General features: G+C 42.5%; 1 protein-coding gene across 2 annotated transcripts in view; it reads right to left on the bottom strand.

Moving 5' to 3' along the window:
- The window catches only part of PAPPA2 (pappalysin 2), a 264,631-nt gene that overhangs the window by 65,873 nt on the left and 171,140 nt on the right, over nucleotides 1-27,618 (bottom strand). For both annotated transcript variants that reach the window (XM_057507904.1, XM_036916746.2), the window contains 3 exons: nucleotides 18,192-18,363; nucleotides 14,740-14,917; nucleotides 13,326-13,539 (listed from right to left, as the gene is read on the bottom strand). In XM_057507904.1, coding sequence (XP_057363887.1) covers nucleotides 13,326-13,539; nucleotides 14,740-14,917; nucleotides 18,192-18,363 — 564 coding nt within the window. The remainder of the gene's footprint in view (nucleotides 1-13,325; nucleotides 13,540-14,739; nucleotides 14,918-18,191; nucleotides 18,364-27,618) is intronic.

The raw sequence follows: 27,618 nt of genomic DNA, 5'->3' as shown, positions 1-27,618 counted from the left end.
TAGCAATGGCAAGACTCTGATCTCCAATGGTACCATAGCTCCTCCTTCTGCTTTCATGATGCTGAGGAGTGACCTCTGACTCTTTTAAAATCATGCATAAAAAATTGTTTATTCACAATGGTCCAACTCATTCATATAAAGTATATGAATCAAGAACCAAGGGACCCTTGGAAGTCCTGGAGTGAATAAGTTTGTGTTTCAAAGAATAATGACCCTGGATACTAGACCAATGCACAATGGCAGGCTAGAGATTCCAAGACTTCTCTGATAGTCCAGTCCAAGTGCCTTTCACATGAAACATTCCACGAACTGACTATCAGCTTCCTATATTTTCTTTATCCAGTTGAGTAAGGGAAGCTAAACAATCTCATTTTACAGGCAGGAAACTGCACATTCATAGCCATGGACTTCACAGGAAGTCCAATCCCCCAATGCTTCAGAACAAGTAACTCACTGGCCAAAGCAAAAATAGAATTTAGTTTTTAAGTCATAATGTAACATCCCAAGCATTAAAGCAATGGTTTCCAAATGACATTTGTAGACCAATCATGTAGAAGTCATTTAAAAAACCTAGATTGGCAGGCTTACAAAATCAAATCTTCTGGGACTGGCCTAGTATGTCCTATTTTTTAACTTACCAGCAGGTTTTATGTGCAAACAACTACAATCTATGCCACTTTCCTACACTAGTACACAAAAACCACAGGTGTAGAAATCAGAGAGTAAAATCACCTATCTAACAACCCTGGCCAAAAAGGCTAGATTCTTAACAAAGACCAAACAGGGCAGCGATAGCCAGACAACTTACCCTGTAAATGGTTTCATGAGTGATTGGGGGTAGGGGAAGATTTGTATTTATTTTCCTTCTAACTACTCCAGACAAATCACCACAATTTCCAAGTTAAAAGATGCTTTTTCCAATTTCCAGAACTTGTGGTATCCACCTAGTGCTGAAAATCCAGCTGTCCTCTTTCTGCTTCTTACATCATTGCCAGAAATAAAGATCTTGTAATCAAAACTTGGCTGAAAGTTTGATTGATGTTGCTTGAGGCACTCATAAGTCTACCCCATTCTTCTATCACCATTGCAGGGTTTTCAAGAGTAGTATTTATTTTCCACTGGAGCAAATAAAAGTATGATGGTTGAGTCCAAGAGAATTATCATGTCTTTACCGGTCAAGGGCATCTGGTGTCTCCAATGGGTAGTCCCTCATGAATAATAACAATAACAGAAAAACAATAAACTACCAAGCACTAAAGGGCTAGACATTGCACAGAAGAATATATCTACATCATTTAACCTCAGACCCACCCTGTGGGACACAGACTATTGTTATATGAGTTCTTGATTCCCTTATCTCCACAACTGCTCTATCGTCAATCATCCCAGCTCAGTAAATGAGTCCACCTTCCATCGTGCCACTCAAACTTGAAACTTAGGAGACATCCTTGACTCTCTCAATCTTTCCTTTTTTCCCCAGCCCCCACCTGATTTTATCCAATCCAGCAGCAAGTCCTCTCAGTTTTACCTTCCAAGTATTTCTGGAATTTGTCCCCATGCCTCTTGCATCTCTACTGCCACGGACTCTAGCCCACATGCTCACCTCTCACGTCCTAATTGGACACCCCACTTCTCTTCTGGATCCCATCCTACCTAGTCAGCAAACACCAGTCAGAGGAATATTTTACAAAAAACAAATACATAAATTAGATTATGTCATTTTCCTGCTTAGGACATTTCAACGCCTCCTGTTGCACGAAAAGTAAAATCCAAACTTCTCACTGACAAAGTCCTGCATGATCTGGCCCTACTTTCTCTGATCTCATCCTGAGCTCCATTCACCTTCTTTAACACATTTCATCCACACTGGCTTTAGAACCCCCAGGACAACCAAGCTCTTTCCCACCAAAGGATAGTGCTATTCTCTCTGCTTGTCATGTTCTTCTCTTGACTGGCTCTTCTTGCTATCTAAGAATGCTCACCACCACCCCAGAGCATCCTCATTTTACATTTCTAAAATAGTTTTGGTTTTTAATTACAGCACCTTTATATCTTTTATAGAATGCATACTCTGTAAATAATTCATGGTTTGGTTTTAGTCATTTATTGCCTGTCTCCCCAATGGAATGGAAGGTTGTTGAGGGCAAAACCTTATTTACTATTGTATCTTCAGTGCTCAGGACAAAGATGCCCATAAACATTGGTTCTGTGAATGTATAAATAATTATTTTGTAAATGAGGTAAGTTTTAGAGAAGCAAAATAACTTGCCTGGGGTTATCTAACTGGTTAGCAGAGCAGAGACTGGTTTAATGAGCAGTCTGATGCCAATGCTTAGGGCAATATATGGGAACACTAATATTTCTAGAAATGGAGCTGCAGATAAATTACCTCTCTTGACTTAATGCCTTTGCACTGAGTATCGCAAAGCCCTACTACACTGAATATCCCTAGAAAAGATGTAAGGTGAGGAGTAACTGCATTATTCCCATTATATAGATGAGAACACTGAAGCACTAATTGTTTAAGCATTTTGTGTGACACATGGTCAGTGTTTGAATTGAAATTAGAAATCTTTTTCCTTGGAATATAGTTTATCCCTGTCACTGCTTACAGCGTGGTTCCCCTGCGCAGAAGCACTGGAATCACCGGGGATGGGAATCTGTTAGAAATGCGGAATCTCAGACGCCACCCCAGATGGAATGTGCAGGGTCACAAGATCCCCGAGTGATTCCTATACACAGCGAAGCTTGAGAAGTACTGATCTAGACCGTTTCAAAGACGCAGTCCTCTACTACACCCCAGGCAGGGCCATCAGCACTTCCAAACTCCACACCAGTTTTCCTCTTAACAAATTGTAGACCTCGTTTCTCAAGCCAACATCTTAAATGGAGAGCAGGCGGACTTCAGGCCTGGCTAGCCTGATCCTAGTTGTTCTGCACTTTCTACAGCAGGCCTCTTGATGGCCAGCTCCTGTCCACTGTACTGGGCAAGAAAGAGTACCAGCAGGCCCATCCTACCAGACGCACTGCCTTTGGCTTCTCATTCTTCCCTGACAAAAAAAGATGCCCCCTCATGAAGCTCTTCTTCCAGGCACAGTAGAGCCTCCCTGTCATAATGAGCAACCTATGAACTCCTAAAAGTGTGCCAACAGTTCTGTTTCAAAGCCCCGCCCCTCACTTCTATCTTTGGACTTTCTGCTGCTAAATCATAGGTCTCCAAACTGACAGATGCAATAATGGCCTGTCCTTAGGTATGAATACCTAACTCAACTTTGGGCCTCTTCTCCATATCTCACTGCCCCTGCACACCCCTCAGCCTCTCTTACTTCAAGTTCAACGGTCCCCACTTAATCGCTTTACCAAGTCCCTTGGCCCGTCTCAAACATTTTTCATAAAGCTGGCAGGGTTATCTTCCTACTAAATCTGCTCAGGTTACCCACAGGTCTAGAAACATCCTGAGGGTTCTCCAATGTATGCAATTTAAACTCAGACCTACACAATAGCTGCTACCATTCTTTCTTCTACAGAATTCTAATATTAATTCCCTCCAGTGTGGGTTTGAGGACCTCGTGATTACACTGATAGGCAGGGGTAAAGTGGGTCCAAAACATGGAACCATTAAATAGGAATCTCTTGCCTTTGCCATCTTTCATTTATTATAGTAAATACATTCAAAGTTTATCACTGTTTATTCACTGAGCACTGAATATGTGCCCATGCATTATATTAGGTCCTACAGCTGTAGAAATGAATACTAATATTATAATAATTCCAGAATACTAACCTATGGTGCCCAAAGAGGAAGACACAAACACTGCCTGCAGACATGAAAGAAGCGTATGAGGAAAGGAACACACTGAGATGGGTTCTTTAGGTAAAGAAGTAGGGGAAGGGCCTGCCAGGCAGAAGGAACTCAGAGGTGTGAAAGGCATATGTGTTTGAAGCCTTGGCCAAAAGTGCAAATGGAGGAAAGCATGCATGTACATGTGTAAACTGATTTGCATTTGCCCACCCCAGTTTTGAAGTATGTCCAGCTCTATCTTGCCCTACCTTGTGATGGAGAAGAGATGGGGCAGAAGAGCTGGGGGAGAGTCAGGTGGGACGGAGTCTCACCGAAAAGGGCCACAAATTGCATGGATTCAGTTTTAGAGGGTGGGTTCTCTCATCTAGAAATTCTTTAGCCATCTTCACAAAGTTTTCAGTTTAATAATTCTTCCAGGTATTCTTATATTGTTATATTGCTGTTCCTGGTCAGCCCCACTCACAATCAGAAGTGAGAGAAAGTGTCTACACTATACACACATACTGACACCTTTGCCTAACCAGTCACTGCAGGTCATTGTCCCTTTCCCAGAAAGCAAAGCTCTTTACATGGCTTCTTGTCCTGAAGCCACAGCAATGATAAAACCTGAACCCACTAACAAGTTACCAGAACTTCTGGAAAGTTGTAAATCCCTAAGGACTTTGGAATGTACACAGGGGAATCCTACATTTGCAGTCTCCTTGATAGCTCAATGCCTTGATTAGGCTAAAATGAAAAGGTGATTACTATTCCCCTTGCCAAATGCCCCTGACTGAAAATGAAGAGTCGGAGGTCACAGTAGCCTTCAGGAGGCTTTTAGTGGCTCTGTTGGGTGATTCCCCTCAGGAAGACGGTGCAGCAGAATGGTAACAAGTAGATGATTTGAAATTAGGAAGCAAATACTCAAACTCCAGCTGTGGCTCTTAATAAATCTCCAACTTTTAATGAATTACTTAACCTAGATTCTTCTCTCAGTTTTCCTATCTGAAAAAAGGGTATAATAATAGCTTCCTTACAAAGTCATTATAAGATTATATGTTATTGTATACAAAGCATGTAGTACAATGGTTGACATATACAATGCTAGAAAAGCAGCTGATTATTACCTGTTATGACCAAATGATCTGCCCAATCACATTCCATTTTCATTCCCCTCCCCTCTGTGTGTGTGTGTGTGTCATTTGACTGTGGAGTGTTAACATTTTAGTCGGTCTTCCCACCCTATGCCTAATTCTTCAGATTTTTGTCTCACCCAGAATCCTTCAGGAGATAGTTCAAAAATCAGTTTGGCCTGACTTGACCCCTTCACCAGAGAGCAACAGCAAGGTCACCATCCAAAGGTTCACCTACAAGGCAATGAAGGGGTTAGCAGGAGCCTGAGAGAGAAAATGGGGTCGGAAAAAGGAAGCGAAGAAAGGGCATCAAGGAGAGGAGTTAGGGGTTGAAGAAGTCCTACGGGCTTGTATATAACAATCCAGGGCTTATTCATGTGAGATTTTTAAGAATTATATTTTCCAGTTTGTAGAGAAATCAGCCGTCAATATACTAATAAAGGAGGGACAATTTTACAGTAAGATGCTCCCTAGTTTAGCAGGGAAACAGATGAATTCAACAAATGTTGTGTTTGAAGTGAAGGCTTGCGTGCCGTCTCTGCAGCCCTGAGAAGACTTCTGCAGTCGGCTGGCCTGCACCCAGGTGTGTGTTTGAGGGGCCAAGCCTTGGAGCAGAAGTTCAGTTGCTTTGATTTCAAAAGAAGCTGTAACAAATTAGCCTAAAGCTCACATTTTCCTACCATGGCAAGAGAATTGAAAATGCCAAGGATAAACTTTGAATGTATCTACTATAAGTACCAAGTATAGAGTCAATGTCTTACTAGAAAGAAAACAAATTTCTATTTCTCACAGATGCATGAATGTATATAGAGAGTACACTGTGTCTCTTAATCAACAAATTATACACAGTACATGTGTCTCTTCCTCTCTATGTATAGGTTTAGCATTAGTTCATATGTGTGTGTACAATATTAAGACACAGAGCTTAACAGATTATTTTACTGCTTTTTAAAAAAATTACAAATCTAGGATATTTAAGGAGTTTTAGCATTAGCCTTAACTGCACATTTCCATTTCATTAGTGAAGTATTTCTTTCCTTTCCTATGCTGGGATAAAATCAGTTGAACCTTAGAGATTCAAGCTATGGTTCAAAACCATCAAAAGAGCCTAAAAATCTAAGTACTGTCTCCAGGACAGGCCCCGCCCTTCTCCTCCCAGACCAGCCTGACCTTACTTGCTCACCCTGATTTTGAAGTATGTCCAGCTCTTTCTTGCTCTTTCATTCCCATTTCTTTCTCCCCACATCCCTCTTTCTCCTTTTCATGGTCTACTTGAAGCCACTGTAGTGTTTGGACAGCTCACTGAGATGACAGCTGCATGAGATGAAGCATTCAGAGAGATTGGATTGGAACAGGAAAGTGCTTTTTTATTTTTTATTTTAATGTACTTCTTATTTTGATGTGTGCGTGTGTGGGTGTTATAGGCAGGGGAACATATACCCCACTGCCTCTGGTAATCAAAGATCTGCACCTTCCACTTGGAATGGCTACTTTGATCTTCCTGATCTCTGTGTTGTTTTTCTGGAGCATAAGAACCAATCAGGGGTGGGAGACAATAGTCAATGATAAAGATGTAGCTGAGTGGATTCCTCATTAAAGAAGATTACCTGTTAAACATACCAAAAGCAACAGCCATTTTGCAGTGGGTGGGGTATTAACCTGCTGGAAATGATGGTGATGAAGATGATTAAAAAAAAAAAAAAGGAGCTACTGCTGACCTAAAGCTTAATATGACTAAAAACTGTGCTCAGTTCGCCACGTCTATTATCTCATTTAATCCTTGCAAAAACCTGTAACTACTTCTATTTCCATACAGATTAGTAGTTTGCGCAAGGTCATAGAGCTAGTAAATAGCACAGCTAGTAAATTCAGACTTAGATTTCACTAACCACACAACCTATGTAACAACTATGCCAAGACATAAATCTTGGAATAAGGAAAGCCTTCCTAGCAGTTTGACAAAATTGTCTTCTTTAGAAGTTTTAGGGAAGTGCTTAATCTTTAAGCTCAATTCTAGAAATCTTAAAAATGCACCCAATATTCTGTCTTCAAGAAAGACCTAGATCCAGTCCTCTTGGGTGTGAATGTAGAACAATGCACCAAAACTTAGTGAGTGAAAGAAAATAAAATGCTGGCTGATCATTCAGACCAGAGGTTCTCCAAGAATTCCTCACTAAGATTGGATAGTATTTGCATTTGAAGTATGTTGCAGCTTCTCTTTTTTGTCTGGTGTAATAAGTTGCTATATATCACTTCTCTCAGTGGTGCAATGTGTTAGCTTTTCTAATTGATTCTGTTGAGAGAGAAAATAAAATATAGACTTGTAGAGCTGGAAGTCACTCGAGATTTCCCTTATTTTACAGATGTGGGAAAAGAGGCCTAGAGAAATGCAGTAATTTGCTCGAGACTGAAAGTCTTGTTAGCCAAGAGTGCAGATTTCAGCGTTGGAATGGTTTTAATAGGATGTATTAGCTGAGTGATTATGAGGATTCTAATAATACTCTAGTAATAATACTTCTGAGTCTCAGTTTCCTCATATGTAGTAGGGAATAATAATGCACTGAAATATGTAATTATTATAATTATATTGTATCAAGTTACATATCACTATATCATAATATACTGTTACCACATAAAAACATTTATTAGTGTCATAAGAAATAGTGTAACGCATGTAAAATGCTTAGCACACATAGCCCATAGTGATGAGTCATCATCATCACCATCATTGTCATCAACATTAACCCAAAGGAACAGCCTTATGCGTTTTAACTCCCTGCCACACCAAATGATCTTTCCATGTGTGTAGCGATGGGTCAGCTACACATGACCAGCTCCAGGGCCAGCCCAGCCCACCCCCAAGTCAGATCAGACAAACTCCATGGAAGAGGTCTCCCAACCAAACATTTGTTAAACAGTAAAGACTCATAATGTGAGACCTGCTTATTGCAGTCTGGACCTACATTTGTGTTTGTAGAACTTAGATTTATGTTCTTTGGAAAAGCTGATACAATGGGTGACCCTCAGAAAGGATGGGTATTTACAATTACTCTTAAGAAGATCTGACTACTAAAGCACCTTTCACATGGCATTTTGATGAATAACTCGTAGAGGGCGAGGCTGTTTAAGTAAAGTTAGTTGGGATAATTTAGAAGCTAAATTGATTATGGGCCCTAATGAGGTTGACCTAACCTTCACACATAAAGATAACACCCAATGAGAAAAGTTAACCATGGGAGTTGAAGATAAGGGAGAATATAATATGGTCTTTTTGATAAAATGCAAGTCAAACACATTTATTTTAGCTTCCTAGGAAGTCAGGTTAATGAAACAATGAAGGAGTGATTAATGATAATGTGTATGTAGAAGCAAATTGCATGGGAAAAAAAGAAAACGGCTTAAAGGAGAGAGTGTGTATATTATAAAATGTGAATAAGAAGAACTTCTGAAACTACTTAAGTTTTACAGTTTCTTTGGAATAAAAATTGTTTGTATTTTCTCTATTAACTCCAAAAAGAAACATAAGCCTCAAAGAGAATGTAAAATCTGGCATTCAAAAATGTTGTTTTACTAATTTTGAATAAGGAAACATTACTCTGAATATTTTTAGGAAAGGCAAAATCCCATGGCTGGTATTGTTCTTATAGGAACAAAGGTTCCACTAGATTTATGCTTCTGGATTTTGGCTGTGAGTTGGGATGACCTGCGGAGCTTTGGAAATAGTAATGCCAGGTACCACTTTCAGAGATTCTGATATAATTGGACTGGGGCATGAACTGGACATTCAGGTTTTTTAAATCTTCCCAGGTAATGCTAATGTGCAGCCAGGTATGAGAACAATTGTTCTGGTAAGTTTGGTTGAGCGGTCTGATCCTTTTTCTGTTACCTATAACTCGTACAGAGTCATGCTAATCAAGCAAACATCTCTATTGAATAAGAGAAACTAAACTGTCTTTGGAGAAGACCATTCCTTCTATGTTGCTGAGACAACTGCTAGAAAAAAAAATACATGTATATTTTTAAAGTTTTCCTCCACTCTAAAGCACTTGAAATAGAAATCTCCATCCTCTCCTATGGAAAACCCCTTTTCAGTTTTTTTTTTAGCACTCAGCTTTATCGTCAAAATCCAATCATGAGTTTTCTAGAAAATGTAATCTTTACATCCATTTGGATGGTATTTATTGAGTACCTACCAATAAATGTAGAGGCCATTGGGCACATGATGCTAAATATTCATGGTCTATCGGACAATAGAGACAGGTAACCAGACCATTTCTGCTCAGTGAGATAAATGATACTGTCAGAAAGTTCTGTAGGCAGTGGGAACCCATGGAGGGTACAATCTACAGACTAGGGAGATCTGGTGGGCTTCCTAGATAAAATCACACCTATGCTAAAAATAGGAGAGTAGGAGTTAGCCAAGCAAGAGGCTACTGTCAAGAAGAGCTCTGACCAGAAGCAGTAGCATGCTTGAAGGTCCAGAGGCATACGAGATGTGGTGGATATGAAGTAAAAGAAATCCAGTGGCATTAGAACCTAATGCTAAAGAAGGTGTTGTGTGAAAGTGAGGGGAAATGGTCTCCCAAGGACGATAGTGGGTGATGAGGCTGGAGAAGTAAGCAAGACCTCAAAACTATATTGAGTTTAAGTAGTATTATTTTCCTAAATGAAATGGCAGAAAAGCTGACCATTCAGTTTTATGTAGGAGAATCCTATCATTGGATTTGAGCTTTTTGAAGATCATTTTTGCTGCAAAGGGGTCAATGATTGAAGGCAGAAAGACTGAAGTCAGAAAGATCGGTTTGCAAGTGAATGAGGACAGTGACCTGTTACAGAGAAGTGGATAAAGATAGAGTGGAAGGGGATCTGGGATCAAGAAAAGGCTGCAATCAAAGCGAAGTAACCAAGTGAGAGGAAGAAAAGGAGATCTTCAGATATAGGAGAGGAAGGTAAATGGACTGAGAGACATTCCTAAGAAGGAAGATGGGATCCAGAAATGGGGTCCAATATATATGAAATGGATGGCATCCAGTATATATAAAAATATACTTTAAATATGGAAAATACAGATTATGTCATTGATAACACTTTCCTGCTTTAGCCACTAAACATTGTATTGTGAATGTTTCCCCATGTCCTTAATATTCTTCCAAACATGTTTAATGTGGCCAGATATTTCATGATACGGCTGTACCATTGTATGGCTGTACTATACAATGGGCATTTATTTTTGCTCTATTGATTTTTGCCCCCCTACCCCAACATCCATTTACCCTCCTTCTCAATCCCCCCTGAGGAATTCATAGGATTTGGGTGGTGCTGATTCCAGCCTTGACTTTGAGGTCAGATTCCTCCAGCCAGCCCTAAATTGTTGCATTTCCCTGTCCTCAGGGACTAGAGAGAGTGAAATCCCAGGACGAAGGGGAAAGGCATCTAGGGCCCAGGAGAAAGTGCATACCTGTAGTCCATGTCCCCTTCAATGCTACGTGTCACGGAGAGATAATGCCCGTGAAAGAAAGACATAGAGCCTGGGTGCTCCTGGAAGCCAGAGCCGAGCCCTTATTCATGCATGTTTCCTCATTTCTGACTGGAGGCTGGCACAGAGCGTGCCCCTGAGGGGTGTGCCAGCTGCAGCTGTGCCATCATCCCTGTCACCCCCAGGTTGAATGGGACAAAGCTTAAATAGGTTGGATCAAAGAGAAAAGTCAGATCTAGTACTTATCTTTCTTTTCTCTTGAAACAATGTTCAATCAACTTGAGAAAAGCAGGAAGAGAATGTACTTGGCTGTTATTTTGGTGGTTGTCTCCTTTTAAAAAGAAATGAACAAAAGAAATATCTAGCACATGTATCAAACTTCATAATTTAGAAAATGCTTTCAATACAGTACCTACTTTCAGCTTCAAAACAAGAAGACTGTTGGATAGAGATAACTGCCACCCTTCACATTATGGATGCAAAAATTGAGACACCTGGATACTGAATACATTTTTCAGGTTCATACAAACAACAAATTCTGAATCCAACCATTGAGTGGTTTTTTCCACTACTCACAGAAGTGCATAAAATTAGCATGTGCCCACTCTCTCTTCATTGATCTCACTGCCTGCTTTTCTCAGTTTCTTCGTCTCTGCTGGCACGTCCTAGAAAGAACTTTAGGGCCCCATTTGTACACCTCTGGGCTTTTTCCACCAAGCGAGGAACAAGGCTGACATAGTTTGTTGGGTAAACACAGGCAGCAAGGGACTGTGATTTACGCCCGACTTGCAAACGTCTGATTACCAATCGGCTGCCTGCAATGTAAACTAAGATTTAAATCAGTTTACACAGTGTGGTAAATAATTTAATCTCTCCTCAGCATGGTGTTTGTGAATGCAAATGCTTAAGCCTAAACCGATGCCGATGTTGTGATGCAAGCTTCCAGTTTCTCAACCAGAAAACATGTGCCAACAAACGGCCCTTGTGTGTCCCTGCCCGCGGTGGAGAAGCCAGCAGCATCAGAGATGCAGGGTAAGGCAGAAAGTCCGTAGTTCTGGGGAGAAGCCTCATTCCCTAGACAAAGCTCAGCCACAGCTGAAGGAGCTGGAAATAATCCCTGTCTTTAATTCCTCTGGGTCCTGAGACTTTTCTCTTTCTTTCCGTTATTCGTCAGTGTGCTGCTCTGCAGACATGGGTTGGCTACAGGTGTGTGAAATGGGAGGCAAGCAAAGAGAGGGGAATGAGCAAGGAAACAGCAGTCCGCAGGCTAGTTGTAGGACCATTCTCACTGGAAGATGAGCTGGGCGCTCACTACCTGTCTCTGCATGCCTATGCCAATGCCCTAGATGCTGAGAAAATCACATGCAAATGTGTTTCCCATTGTCAAAAACCACTGACTATCCCTGCTAGTGTCCACTGAACCAGAGTGATTCAGAAATTCTTAGGAATTTCTCATCAGCATTGTTCATGTTTTAATCAGCCTGGTTCTTGCCTGGGGCTGAGAAAGTGAGGAGGGGGCTCTCTTCTCCTCCTCCCACGTGTGAGCCTGAGCTTCCTCTGGAGGAGAGGACCCTGGGCAAAGCTAGACTGGGTCTGCCCCAGATTAAGATGACTAGGTGTGTCGACTAGAGTAGGGTCAATGCAAGCCAGAGAGTAAGTTTCTTGATTTTCTTCTGCCCCCTTAGAGAATGCTACCTTACCAGCAAAGTGTGTGTCTCCTAGCATCATGGGCAAAATCATGGCAGGGATTTTGTGAGTTCAGAAAAAAACAAAGAAAAACAAAAACAAAAATCTTCAAAAGGAAGACCTGCTATGGTCAGACTTAATTAATCAAGTCCTTGTTAAGACATGAATTTGATTTTCTCCTACAATGACACAATTTATGGTAGGGAAGGTTAGCTACTATTTCCTAAGTATAAGGAGTTTCTTTTTCTGAAAGATTTTTATTTTGTCTGCTCAGAAAAGATTCCTTTTTCTGAGACCATTTATTGAGTATTTGGTACAACATGAGCACTGGGTTAGATATACGGTATCTTCATCCCCAGCTCAACACTCTAATGTGGGCATTGTCCTTCATTTACAAAGGAGACCAAGACCCAGAAAGTTAAGAAACTTGGCAGAGGTTACTCAGCTGATCTGGGATTTGAACCCCAAAATGACTCTTCAAAGCCCTTCTGCTTAAATTGTGCTGCACAGCCTTTGTTCTTCCTGACAGGCCACACCTTCAGAGGAAATGGCAGCCCCGGCTTCTGGGTGTAGGATTATGTTCCCAGGAAGTCCAGGAAGGAGAAAGCAGAGAGACTATAATCATATTACTAGCTACTATGTATTGGGCTTTATATTTTAAAAATAAATTTATGAATCTTATGTTTCATACATATTAATTTATTTAGTCCCCACATCAGCCTTATCAGGTAGCTATTATTATTATTATTATGCTCATTGTACAGGTGAGAAAGACTGGGGCAGACAAGGAAACCTTCCCCATGTCACACAGCTATTAAGTGTCGGAACTGGGGACCAGCCCAAGCAGTTTCTCCCAGAGCCATGATCATAAGCCCCCAACTGTCCCGAGGAGGATGTTCCTATACACAGTTGGATGTGGGTGGTGTGCACAACACTTGGGAGTCTCTTAACACTTCCTTTCAAGGAAAACATTAATCAGGGCAGAGATTCTTTTAAAACGCACTGAGGTGAAACTGTGGGCTCTCCTATGGGAAAGAATATCTTGACAGAAAGCACACCTGGTCAACCTACTTGTCGTGACCGGGAATACACCTGTGCAGGTGAAGAGAGATTATATAGAAAAACAAAGATACAACAGGCAATGGACAACCCAGATTTTAGTATTATTTCCAAAACAGTGGTCTGGGATTTAAATGAGGGACTAGAAGCAAGGTCTCAGGGTAGAGAGAACTGTGAAGATCCAACTTACTTCCTGACTTTAGTCTCTGCGCTTTCCACGGCGTAGTAGCCAGGTTTGCATTCATATCTGCAGACGGAGCCCACATCATGGTTACCCTGGAGACAGCGAGGCAGAAGCAAGTCGGCATTTGGGATCACAGGGGGAACATCACACTCCAACTTGCAGTAGGCTTCGGGCAGAGACCAGAGCCCATCTTCCAGACAGGTCAGCCACCGGCTCAGTCCTGACTCAAAGAAGGAAGCACAGCATGCTCAGAAGAGAGAGTCCAGAAAGAAAATACTAGCAGCTAGAATGAAAACCTGTCAACATACTGGCATTCTTAGAAAGTCACATTATTCTTTGTTGAGTAGCTAGCTCTAAAACCTCAGGTCTAATGTTTATTCTATATCTTTTTACCCACAGAGCATCTACCTGTATGACCTCATACAGGATAGGTCAGGCAACTATTTCTTGACCTGAATGAGGAAGGACTGCCAACCAAATCATTACCTAATTTGCTAACTCCTAATAATAAAAATAGAGTAGTGACAGTATCATGGAAATCATTATAAAAATAACAGATGGCACTTTTATAGTGTGTATTATATACTAGGTACTGTTCTAAGCATTTTATGTGCATTCACATGTGTAAAACCCAAAACTCAAACAATCCTATGAAATCCCCTCTTTTGCAGATGAGGAAATTGGGTTTAGGAACTTGCCCGAGATAGTAAGGAATAGAGGCAGGGTCTGAATTCCGGCACTTTTGATGCAGAGTTCTGTACTTAAACACCAGCCCCCATGCCTTGGTATAATTCATGCTTTCTCCAGGTGCCATCCATGGACTTCCCACAGTTGCACCACCAATCCACCTCAGACCTACTCAGTCAGTACCTTTCAGTGTGAAGCTCAGGGAGTTGCATTTGTAACAAGCCTCCTGGGTCATTTTTAGGTGCACCAAAGTCTGAGAAGAGGGGAACAGCAAGGTGTGGGGTCAGAGCAGGTTCCACCCTATCTTCATCTCTTACTCAACCAGGGACAACTCATGTAACTCTGTTCTCATCTATAAAATAAAATTAAAAGCACCTACTTCGCAGGATAGTTGTAAATACTAAATTAAAAAACCGTGCATGATAAAGTGTATCTTGACTCTTAATATTATCAGGAAATGGTTAGTTGACATGACTCCAGAGGATGTAATATCAAATAAAAACAGAGGAACGATTAAGTTTCCTAGACCCTGAGCTTGGGCATCCTTCTAAGTCATCAGGGTAAAGAACAGTTGGTGTTACCCTTTGGGGCTTTGCTGGTGTTACTGGAAGAGGCTGATATGGCAGAGCACATGGGAAGGGTATCTGGATGACAGAAAAAGACCCCCAAAGTGCCCCAAAGAGAGAGACTGTAAAGAGAACTTGCATGCCTTTCCTTGCTGGCCAGACAATACCTTGAAGCTTGGCTGGCGCGACACAGGAGATGAAGCAGCGTTTTAGGAAGTCCGTTCCCTCTGAGCAGGAGAAGGTTGCGTAGCTCACCAAAGACCCATCAGGAATGCCACAGTCAAGGGGCATGCAGCTCACAGCCCGGTCCCAGTGCCCCGAGGAACATGTGAGCACAGTTTCCTTCTAGAAACAGAGAATTTTCCTTTGTTAAGGTCATGCTTATCAAAATAGCCTTCAGGCTTTGGAAGAGTCCTAGTGATTATTTGTGCAAATATTTAGATATATTTATATACATGTGTATACATATATATATAATGAATTTGCCCTTCTCCCTCTTTGTACCTTACTGTCTTACTATGCGGTCTCACAAAACCAGGCGTTTGCTTGGGTTCAGCATCCAAGACGCACTGGGAGGAGACTGGAGAGGAAGAGAAGGAAGGGAGGTCGAGGCTAACTCCCTCGCCAATCTCCTGCTAATGTTGCTGCAGGGGCTTCCCCCCTTTGGCAGCCCTCTCCACGAAGCCCCTCTGCTCTCCTCCTGTGGGTTCTGCTAACTGCTCCCTACAGCCAACTCTTCAGGCTTCGTGGTGGTATCGCCCCTTCACTGTGGGATTCTGCACTGTCTCCCTGAAATTTCCCTATATCCTGCCCCCACCTCTATAAGTAGTCCCTCTATTAAATTCTCGCAAATTGCCCACTTTTGAGCACATCATCTGTTTCCTGCTGGGACCTTTTCTGATAATGCTACTGAAAGCAATTACCTCTACCGAGAATACTAGTACATGGTATCTACGAACAGCTGAGAGTGAATGCATACGAGCACTTTGCAAACCTGTGGCTGAATCTGACACATCCCTGCCACTCTGTGGGCCTGTCGTTTCTGTAGAGTAGTTCCAGAGCCCATGCTCCCTAAAGGGGAGGCATTTACTCAGCCCCTGGAAGTCACAGGTTCCTGCTGGGTCTGGATAAGCAAAACCCTCAAGGTGCTACTAATCTACCAGCAGAGAAAATGACAGGTTGAAACAGCAGCTCAGAAAACATCTGGAGGGGGAGGAATTGGAAGAAGGATAAAGAGAGAGAAGAAAGAAGAAAGGAAATAAAGAAGGAAAATACAAAAGACTTTTTTTTTTTTATGTACCCTGCCACCTTCTACAGTGATTTGAGAGAAAACAGTACAAAGACTATGCAAATGGTAAGACAAAAAAAAAGGACAATTCGAGGTCAAAAGGAAAGAAGCTACAGCTATGTAAGAAATACGGCAGGATCATATACGTGTGCTTGTGCGGTGGCAGGACACGCTCTGGGGCTCGGAGGAGTGACTGCCCATCCTTGGGCAGGAGGGACAGTGTTTGGGGGGAGGTTCACAGAGTAGGTGACACAGAACCTGGCCTGTGAAAGACAAGCAGGACTTCCCACCAGCAGGGAAAGGGGGAGAAGTCGGTGGTCAGAGCGAGGGGAACAGAAGGAGCAGTGACTGAATGGCCTGGATGCTGAAGGCTTCTCGGGGAGAAAGCACAGCCTTCCTTCCAGCCAATGGGTGACCAAAGGTCGAAGAGACAGAGGGTGATCCTGTGGCTCAGCTGGCCGTCCACCAGGGGAGCCCAGGGGCACCAAAGCCAAAGGTGAAATGGTTGTGAAAGCACCTGTCCCCCAACACAAGTGCTGGCAAGCCGCTCCTCCTGCTCCCAGTGTTTCCCTGCTGCCTGCCAGAAGGGCCCAGTTCAAAGCCAGACACATTTTTCTGTTTAGTTTCAGTTCTTGTGTAAACAAAAAGCAAATATCCCCACCGTCCTGTGATCATGAGCTGGGGCTGTGTGACTTCCTGAGTGGGACCAGCTTCGGGTGACGGCAGCCGTCAGTCGTCAGCTGGAGAGCTGTGTTTGCTGGCTCCGCTGTATGGCTGGCAAAGGGTGAGCTCCCACCTGCCTCCTCCCAGCCCACACTCTGCCCCTTCCCCTTATCCCAGCCTGGAAGCCTGGCTCACGCCACACTGGTCACTTAAAGGATGTGTCCCAAACTCTGCATAGATTGCCTGATGGCTTTCCCTGGCTTTGTTTTGTCCTTTTGTCTTGAATTTTCTCCTAATTGCAACACATTGCAAACACTGTCTTTTTCTTCTCTCCCTTTCTTTACCTAGCACACAAATATATTCAGTCCCTACATTGTTTTTTCATTCTTTTTCAGTTTTTCAATCTCTTTGCTAGTGTGAGTTAAGCTGGTGTAAGAACAGGTGATAAAGGCGTTGCCTTCTGACCAAACCATCGTATTCCAAGGAGCTGGTGCTTCAACTTTCTCTCTACACAGAACCTGAGCCATCTGCAACCACAGATTGCGTCTTTAAAATCTGACCATCTGTCACAAGTGAAATTCCCCCACAGATGCACAACCTGCTAAGCATTCAAATGGTACAAAACGAAAAAAGTTCCAGTCTTCCAAACCATTGACATCAGTCAATGAATCATTTTTTCTGCTCTTTCCTCATCATACCACATTTTTCTGGTTCCCTTCCATTATCCTTGCCCACTACATCCTTTCTCTATCTCATGTTATGATCAATAGTTGACTTCAAGTCTAAAATTCCCCTGCAGAGTATTGAAAGCTTTCTAAAGGCAAGATGGAAAAACAAAATTCTTAGATAAGAATATATTTTCATGCTCATAATAATGCAACTTACCAGGGTGCTGCGTGCCTATCATTTCATTAAACTATTTTTCCAATCAGTCATCATGATAACTCAAGAATATAAATAGTTCTGTTTTAATTATTTTACAAATGCAGAAACAAACATAAAGGAGTTACTTTCTTTCATTTGTTTTTCCCTAAAATTACACACCTAATAAACAGTAGAGCCAAAATATAATTCTGGGTCTGTCTCCTGAGCCACACTCTTTTAACTAATATATTCTATAAGTTCTAAATCACCTTGAAATCCTGGAAATGGTGCTATAGTAGCTTGTAGAAATTTGGAAAATGCAGTCAAAGATAGAATCACAATATAATCACCACCTCAGTAAAAGAGCAAAAAAAATCACAGTTTCTCTCCCGCCTTTGTAAGGCGGATCTGGGGAGTCAGATAATGAACCATAGACAAACAGATTGCAACCATCTTGCCTGCAAGATGTGGACGCGTCTCAACTGTGGCATTCTCATCTTGAAGGCAAAAGTGGGGACCATAATTTCTGACATGAAAACAAAAACAAGGAAGAAAATTGGAATAAGCATTCCTATCTACTGCTCGCCTGGAGAGAAACTGACACCCTAGTTAATGGGAACTGCATATACTCTGATACACTTTGCACGTCTATGGAGCCAGGCATTTCCATGCTTATTAGAGTCCTCATTTTTCCTTTCAAGTCATTGAGAAGCACCTGTCCTTCCCTGATCCAGCCAGGGTGACGAAGATAAGTGCCTCCCCTCCCCAGGAGCTTGGTCCTAATGACTACAGTTTCCAACTCACCTGCAAGGGCCTGAGGTACTGCCCACTGCTGGCCTGCAGGGCAAAGCCCCTTTGGCAGGTGACAGCACACTTCATGTGACCCGAGCCACCAGAGGTACAGTTCATCTTATCTGCATGGTCCAGCAGCAACGGCGCACAGCTGCCCTGCTCCCCACAGGGCGGGTGGACGCAGCTGGGAATGACACAAACAGAAGCATCTCAGACAGACTCAGAACCAACAGGCAGCAGCAAAGACTTCGCAGCTCTCTCTGGGAAGTGCCTCTAAACCAGAGAACAATTTCTCTCTAAAACCTATATTAAACACATCACCTCCTTCTATATGACCTGGAATATTGAATACAAGATAAACAAGAACAGTATCAGCTAACAAGTAAGGATTAACTGGCTTGCTGATTCTTGCAGGAGTCAAAACACTGATGGGACAAGGTGGGGAGCATGTCCCTGGAGCTCCGGATGGCACCAGAAATGAATAGATGGGAGGACAATCCTTGAAATATGTAATATCTCATGCTGCTGGGTCCCAAACAGTCAGAACAAACTCAAGACAAAGGTCAGAAGTGAATTCTGGGGGTCCCTAATTGTGTCAGACATTAATTGTTCAGTTGTTTGATCACAGATCATTCCCAGGGTGCCCTGAATAAGGATTATCTGTGATGGAAGAAAAGGCAAAACTTACTGGCTGATTAGTATGGAGATATCCTTGACAATTGGCATAGCCATATGCACCCCACTGAATATCAGCACTGGCTAATCAGAAATTGAGCTCATGACAGGAAGAAGAAATTCACACACACTAAGTCCATGCCACATGCCTGACGTTGTGCTAGGTACTTCCAGGACATGGGCTCAGCAGAGGAGGGCTGCTGCCTGGATCCCTAGGGCCAATCACCCAGCAACAGGAGAGAGAGTTAAACTCCCCAAGGTTCAGGGAGACTCAGCCCAGACCATAACAGCAGCATGGATGACAAAGTGAAAAAAGCATCACCCTCTTACCAAGGCAGAACTGCAGAGATGAAAAATTCAGGTGCTGGCCCCACGCTGCCTGAGTCTGAATCCTACTCCAGCATTTACCACCTGTATGATTTGGTCGAGTTATTCGATACCCAGTGTTTCAGCTCCTTCTCCCCTAGGATGGGGATTTAATGGTACATATTCTACAGGGATGTTCTTGTTTCTGGGTTAATTCCCTCTACTGCTCCACTGCAAATGGCCCAAGTCCCACACCTGGGGTCTATTTTCTGCTAGCCACCCATACCTTTTGGTTTTCCCACTTCTGTACCTTTGCTCAGTTTGCTGAGATTTCCAAAAGGCATTCCTTTTCTAAGATACTTTCCTGTCTTGACCCTCCCATGGAAATTGAAAAAAATAACTCCCTTTTAACACTTCTTTTACTTATCTTGTGTTATAGTCATGTACGCATTCACTTGTTCTTCAGTTCATCAATTTCTTCATCCTTCGAACCACATGTTCATTAGGATCTGAGTGTCTCCTAAATGTTGAACTTCTTGAAGACAAATACTGAGTCTTACCCACTTTTACATTCACCATACACTTTGCTGGAGTAGCTATAGAGAAAGTTTGCTGAAAGAAGTTTGTTCATATTATAGACAGCAAAGTAATGGCTATCAGGATGGAAATATGCTTAATTTTATAGTGACTAATAGGGATCTGAAATACAAAAATATCATCATCAAGCCACCTTGCCCTACTCATGCATTCATTAATAAACATTTTCTGAGCACTTACTCTTGGCAAGATATTGGTCTGAGTGCTGAGACATAACAAGCATCATGCCATTAAGGAGCTCATAGTCTAGGGGACATCAACACGATATTGTCTTATGTTTTCTTGCTGATGATGTTGTCAATGGTGCTTAATATTAGCCAGAATGACTACTGTGAATCTCATCAATATTAATTTGCCTATTTGCCCTTGAATTGTGTTAGTGATCAACGACTTTATAAAAAAACTGGGCAACAGTGTAAGCAAGTGGAAAATAAAATGTGATTGACTATGTACATACTGCCTTGAGATAATTGAAAACTGATTTAAAAAGCACTAGCTCAAAAGAGATGGAGTTGATCTGATGATGCTAAGGTTGCCACATCTGATCTTGTACCCATGGGATTTAAATCATATGCCAGTGACATTCTCATTTCTTTCACCTCTGCTTATTAGGTATAGGATGGAGGGATTGGAGTGAATGGTACACAGGGAACTATTTTACTTTTTTAAACTCTGATTATTCCCTGCCATGGTATATCCCCTCTTATTCACTCCATGGAGCCTGGTGGAAAGGGGAATAGATGAGCTGGGCAGGGAGGGATTGTTACTTGTCAACACAAATGCCCCAAATTCAAGGCTGATAACTGAGTATGTAGTACAGGAAATAAATCTTTGCCTCTGAGTCTTTATTCAACCTCTCTGGATAAAATATCTGAAACCTGACCATCCCACATGGGAATGAGATAGGAACACCTCATTAGCAATGCTAAAGAACTCCAAATTCCATTGATGTTACATGCCCTTGATGTCCACAAAATGTAATATTTCTTCTGTGTATTAAGCAGAGGGTTCTGGAAAACAGAGAGTCATTAACAGTTCTGGGTCATGTCAGCCTATTGCCAAGAAGTTAATGTGAAATAGCACAATGATGTTTTCCAGTGACTCCATACAGTTAACCATGTCATCATTGAGGACAAATACATACTGAGATAAAACACAAAGGAAATGCTCAGAAGGAGCCTCCTTCCATCAAGATGGGGTTCCACTAACACTGTTGCTATGACCTCTGGTGTGAGAAGTTGTGGCAGTAGGTAGAGTGAGACAGTGGAGGGGAAAAGAGGGGAAGAGTGGCATGAAATGAAAGCAAGACCAAAAAAAAAAAAGGCACCAAGCCCAGACCTGTTTATGAAGTGAGAAATGGTTTTAGGACAGCTGCTACAAATTCTTTCACTAGCTTATATTTCCACGTGCTTCCTTTTTAAAGAATTTGTTTTACGAGGACGGTGTTTGTCAGGTCGTTAGCTTCTGATGGCATCTGGTACCAATTGTAGACCTCTCTCCCTTGCACCTCAACCCCCCACCCACCCCGGCGTTTCTCTTCCACTGCAAACACTGCTTTTCTGAGGGAAGTTGCGTTCTCCATGTCCCCACCCTCCTGATGCATTCTCGTGTGTGACCTACGGGTGACCTAAGCTCCCATATCAGAATGATAAGGTAATAGAAAAATAATTAGTCTTAAAACTTCTCAAAAATCTTTCCTCTTATGGTCTTTGGACAAATGTTAATGAAAGAGGCAGGAGTGAAGCCTCCTGGTGCCCCAGAGAAGTGGGAAGTTAGGTATTTATCTTGGTTTGACATACAAGGAAACTAAAGCTGTTTGGAGACTGGCTGGAGGCCACACAGCGAGTCAGAGGAAAATCCTCGGGCTGGAGCGCTCGCTTTGGGGGCCAGCCTAGGCCAGGGGGCCATCTCCCTGGGGATGAGGTCGCCCTCTTCTTGCTTTCTTCTCGGTTCAGGAGCTGGCAGCCTAGGTCAGGACAAACCGACAAGCTCACCCAACAAGGTGGTGAAGGGGAAATACAGAATATTTCATCGGCCGTCCTAGTTTCAAGCAGTTTTCTTTTAAATGATCACACATCAAGTTGGCAATATTTATCCAGCTGCCACTGTCTGCAAAATGCCCTGCTAACTGTGTTTCCTCCTTTGGCAAGACCTGTCACTCTTCCACCTTTCTCCACACCCCATCAAAATGTGTTCTCATGTGAGCATATGATGAACCCAGGCAGAAGCAATTCACAGGTGCTCCCATTTTAACAGGAGACGATGTTTCAAGCCAAATGAAGGAGTTTTTCATGATGGAATTTTAAGTCAAATAGGCCCTTAGAAATCACACTCTGTGGATGGCCACCTACTCATAGTTTCAGCTTTGTCCTTTGTCTCCCCACTTCTTGCATAATCCCCTACTGTCTCTCTTCTGGCCCTCACTCCCCGGAGTCATGATGTCTGAGGGTTTTAAAAAATGCTTTCAACTGAGGAATCCCTGTTCGAAGTGTATGTTAACTGAGGGTACCCTTCCCTTGTACCTAGCATGCTCACGGACACCCAGGCACTGTCCTAGCCGTGTCCTGCCATAATGACATGTGCGTTTCCTTTGCTGGGTGGGTCTGTGAGTGATGCCTGTCCTTGGGAACCCTCTGTGGACACAGTTCCATGAAAGAGTGGCCCTCGGATGCTATGAAGCAGGCTTTGTTAACCAGAGTTACGCATTAGGCTCACTTAGGCAGCTTTAAAAATCTATAAATACCTAGGATTTGTCCCTTGGAGATTTAGATTCTATAGGCTTAGGGTGGGATCCTAGCATCAGTGATTTTTTTTTTTAAGTTTCAACATTTTTGATGACCATGAAGAGTGAAACCCATCTCCATACAGATCTGGCTATGTTGTAACCTGAAAGAAATGTCAATAAACACCACAGGCCAAAGCTATAAAATAACAAGGCTGACTCCACAGGGAGACGCTGGTCCCACTGCTTCATTATTATGCTTTAAAGTATTAAGCACAAATTATTACATAGAAGCCATAGGATAGATCAAAAATATAAAACATGTCCCCTGTTTTGAAGAAGGTTTCAATATAGCTGAAGAGAGAAAATAATTATGTGTTACTAATTACAAATTCATGGCTGCTTTAGAGAAACCTTTATCACTGGATATGATTGGACCCCAGGGAATGACCCCTAGGAAAGGCAAAAGAGATATCCTGACTCTTTTAAAGAGATTTAAGACTAAAAATAGAGCTTCAAGATAATTCAACACAAATCCTCCATTTTAGAGGTGAGGAAACTGAGTCCAAAAGAAATGATGGGGTGTTCTGGAACTTCCTGTCACACTGAGGACAATATACTAACAAAGAAACATTTAATTAAGCTTTGGTTCAGACTCAAAGTCAGGTTGACATCACCTTGGGGACTTATTTGGTCAACGTCCCACCCTGCCTCAGGCCGCCAGAAAAAGCTGACCACAGTTTGATGTCTGGATTCTAGGTTAGTTTAGGAGAAATTGTCTGGCATCTGTACCACACTTTATGAGAAAGAGCATGCATGGTGTGATGGAGAAAGAAGTAGGTCAAGGGCAATGTGACCTGGGCTCAGGTCTTGGCTTGACCCTGCTTACCTCTATGACTTCGGGTAAATCTCTTAACCACTCTGGCCTTCTTTCTGAGAATCTGTAAAATAATGGGGTTGAACTAGGTTCTCTCAAAGGTCCCTGCCAGCTGTAACAGGGTATTTAATTTCCTAGATGAGGTGATGGTGGTATCGGGTGGGAGTACAAAAAACCCATGGAGGGCAGGATGTGGGAAAGAGCCTAAGAGAGAATTTCTCACACTCTTTCTTGCTCCGTGTAAGTTTTTGCTTAATGCCCCAACTTTTCAGTTGTTTAATTAAACAAAATATTGTAATTCATTTATCCAAGAAGTACCACCATTGACCACATAGCAACCTGAGTGGTTTCTGCAGAAACAGCTTTTCTAAGGTTAAATAGTAAAAGAGGATCAGATTTCTCCCATTCCCCCACTGTGTTTTATTGATTCCTATTGAAATAAGAGGGTCTGGGCTGAAAAGGAATGTATGCTCTGGATTTGGCAGCAGATGGAAGTAGGATGTACAGATTGTAGAGTGGACCAGAAGAGATGGCGTTCTCATTAATCTTCCCACCACCAACAGCAAAACCAAATAATAATAATAGCGTCCATCCTTAGAGAGCTTTGCTGTTTCTCCAAACCAATATAAAAAAGCCATGGTTCTCCACTGTGGCTCCCAGTTCTTCCTCCTCCTCACTTCTGGCTCCATCTTTGCTTTGCAGGACAGGAACCAGATTAAATGTCAAGTACATTTCCATCAGCCTTCTTAAACAGAACAATGCTGGTACTTGGAGGAGTTTTACTGAAGAAATCACACCAACTGGGAAGGGAAAATTAATTCAAGTTCTTCTCTGAAGAGTTTCATCTGACAGCAATAAAGGAATCTCGTAGTAATTCTGATTCTCCCCCCATGACAGGGAAATGATGAGGAATTCACTAGGCAGAATTCTCTTTCCATTCCTGCATCCTGAGAAAGTGGAGGCTCCTCCTGTCCCTCTGTTGAAGACTTTTCTCTGAAGTTGGCCCCTCAAAATGTTCCTGTTGGGAGATGTCTGTCTCTTCCTAGAATGTGACCTGTTTGTAAGTTCGGGGTCGGACACTGGTGGTCCCAGTAATGGGTGATTCGCTTCACTGATTTCTAGTTCTGGGCATGGATTTCCCACACCTGCCTATAACACTGGAAGTCCCATCCAAGTGTCCCCTGTCCTTCTAAAGAGAAACAGATTCACATCACACAGCCAAAAGGTCTCCCTTCAATAGCCCTGTCTCACCAAGTTTCAGGATCCATGACTTTAATGTAGATTATAAAATAATGGAACTACCAAAGGAAGAGTCAAAACAATTGATGGCTAACCAGTGAAGATGTGCTTCCTCACACTGTGCCAGCGAAGTAGAGTCACCCATCAGAAACAGCAACAAGAAGTGTGTGTGTGTGTATTTATGACATATATACTAAATATATATATATATTACCATATATATATATTTTTCCAATTTGCAAAGGCAGTAACTATCTCCACATGGGACATTTCCTCATGAGGAGTGATTACTGGAGCCCCCAAATGACTACACTGCTGACACCCCCACTACCTACTATTCACCCCTAGGCACCAATTAAACTATTAATACGGGAGCAATACTTCCCAGCCACATTTGTAGGCCAAGACTGGGGAAATGTGAAACGTGGAATTAAGTGAGGCAACAACAGTCCTCTGAATGGAGTTCAATGGACCTGAGCCCCCATCTGTGTCATTTCCTCTTTCTGCCTCTGCGAGGCAGGAAGCAATAGAATGGCTTCTCTGTGGCTATACAGAAGCTATGGGTATATTGAGATCTTGAGGATTTGAAAGCCAGAACCTTGAATGAGTACCAAATTCATACATTGAAGTTAAATTAGTGTTCTGAGACTGATTCCAATGTGTGCGTCTGGGGCACCGGGGAGAGGTTTCCCCCACATACAACCAAGCAATTCTCAGACAGCAGGGTGCCCAAGAATTCAACTCGATTCAATGTAATTCTGATACTATTTACTGGGAGATGGGATCAAATTCCACAGGTTACTGGTTTAGTCCTACAAGACTTCCTCTCCCCCACCAACTTCGGATGCCAGTTGCAAGTCCAAGATCAGCCAGCTATAGACTGGTGGTTCTGATGAACCAGCTATAAACTGGAGGTTCCTACAACCTCCTCTTTGGACTTCAGACACCAGTCACAAGTCCAGGCTTTTAACTATTATTCTCATCAACTAGCTATAAATCAGAGGTTCCCAGGACCTCCTCCTTTTGACTCATTTGCTAGAGCAGCAATCAGAACTCAGAGAAGCATTTTACTTACTAGATTACCAGTTTATTATAAAAGGATATAATTCAGAAACAGCCAGATGGATGAGATGCACAGGCCAAGACATGGAGAGAGGTGGTGGACTTTCCACGCTCTCTCCAAGCACACCCCTCACCCCAGTTTCCATGTATTCACCAACCTGGAAGATCTCTGTACCTCGTCCTTTTGATTTTTTATGGAGACTTCATTGCATAGGCATGACTGATGGATTCAGCCGCCAGCCCCGTCCCCTCCCCAGAGGTTGGGGGATGGGATCAAAAGTTCCAACGCTCTGATCACAGAGTTGACCCCACTGGCAACCAACCCCATTCTTTAGGTGCTTTCTCAAGGTTACCACACTAACATAACAAGACACCTTTATCACTCTCCACACTTAGGAGATTCCAAGTGTTTGAGGAGCAGTGAGGCAGGGACAGCGGGCTAAGATCAAATGTCAAAATACTGCAGAACATAAAACACGTGCTGGGCCTCCTGGGCTTCTCCCTCCGCTTGACTTCCTTTCCCTGTGAGGTTTCTGGATTACCCAACAGTAGCTTCACATTTTCCCCATGATCCTGTCACCCCAGAATCTGTCAGTCCTCAGTTGACATCCCAAGCCTGGCAGCATCAATGGATCATCTGCTTATGGAGAAATGAAAGCCCAAAGAAGGGAAGAGACTGTCCCAAGATCATCTGGTGAGACGAGATGACTCAGTCAAAAGCAGGAGGCAGGGGTCTGGACATCGGCCTTGCAGCCATTCCAATCACCAGACTTCCTCTGCCTCCACAGTGAGGGCTCCACAGAACCAGACATGGCCTGACAGTCATCCAACCAGAACTTATGAGCAAACCCATCAGCAGTGTCTGTCTACCTGGAAGGCTGGAAAAATGACAGAACCCTGGAAATATTAGGGTTGTATTTTTGGTGCTCTCTCCACCAGTTGCCGTGAAGACAGCCCAGAAAGACAGGGCTAGCCCTAAGCAAAATTGGGAAGCAGGTGACATTTTAAACTCATCTCCGTCTTTTCAGCACCATTTATTCTGCTTCTCATACTGACCCAAACTTCCAGATGCTTATACACTAGGTTGCATTTCATCAGGGACCTGGCCTATCTTTGAATTGCCAAGGTCCGTAAGAGAACCTTTCTGCTATAAAGAGTTGATAACAACTTAAAACATTTCTACTTCTAATAAATAGCTATTTACTACTTTAAAGAGACCTCTGGAAATTTTCAAGACTTCCAATCCCATGTCTTCCTAAACTGTTTGTGGTTCTTCCTGGCTTTTGAATGAAAGCTGCCACCCAGCTATTTTCCAGAATGTATCTCACTAAAAAACATCTCAGACAAGGTAATATTTTAATAAAGTATATTTCTAGAAGAGTCTAGCCATGCTCCAATAAACTCCTAAATGAGACCATGCCATGACCTTTTCATTTTTCCTCTATAACCCCATGAGAGCAAACAGTTGAAAAGACTCAAACAGCTCCTTATGCATCCCAAGGAAGACCTGTTGCCCGCCATGCCATCAACCATCAGCCAGGAGAAACAGAATCTTCTCGATTCTCCTCTTTCCCTCTTATTTTAAGGACAAATCATTCTGGGAAAAGGAAGTTGGGCAAGAAAACTAGGCAACAATTAATGAACTGTAATTCTTTCCTTGCTTAAGAAATAAAACCAGACTCAATGTTAATTTGCTGAACTGCTTTGGGGAAGAAGATATTCAAATGAGTAGAATTGCAATATATATTTCATTACTATAGTGCCTTTCCCAGCAGTAAGAGAGAATACTTCCCATTACCTTAGGGCATTAAAAGGAAACCCTCTACTAAAAATAAAGGATGGGGACTCAAAGAATAAACAAATGCTTTGACCCGTAGTCCCCTAGCAAAAGAAAGCAAGGAGCCCTTCACTTTGTGAAGCTAACAAAAATGAGGTGATCTGAGTGATTTACCTAGAATCGA

Source organism: Manis pentadactyla, chromosome 9 (assembly GCF_030020395.1).
Source record: "Manis pentadactyla isolate mManPen7 chromosome 9, mManPen7.hap1, whole genome shotgun sequence".
NCBI lineage: Eukaryota > Metazoa > Chordata > Mammalia > Pholidota > Manidae > Manis > Manis pentadactyla.
This window is presented reverse-complemented; position numbering and strand designations above follow the sequence as displayed.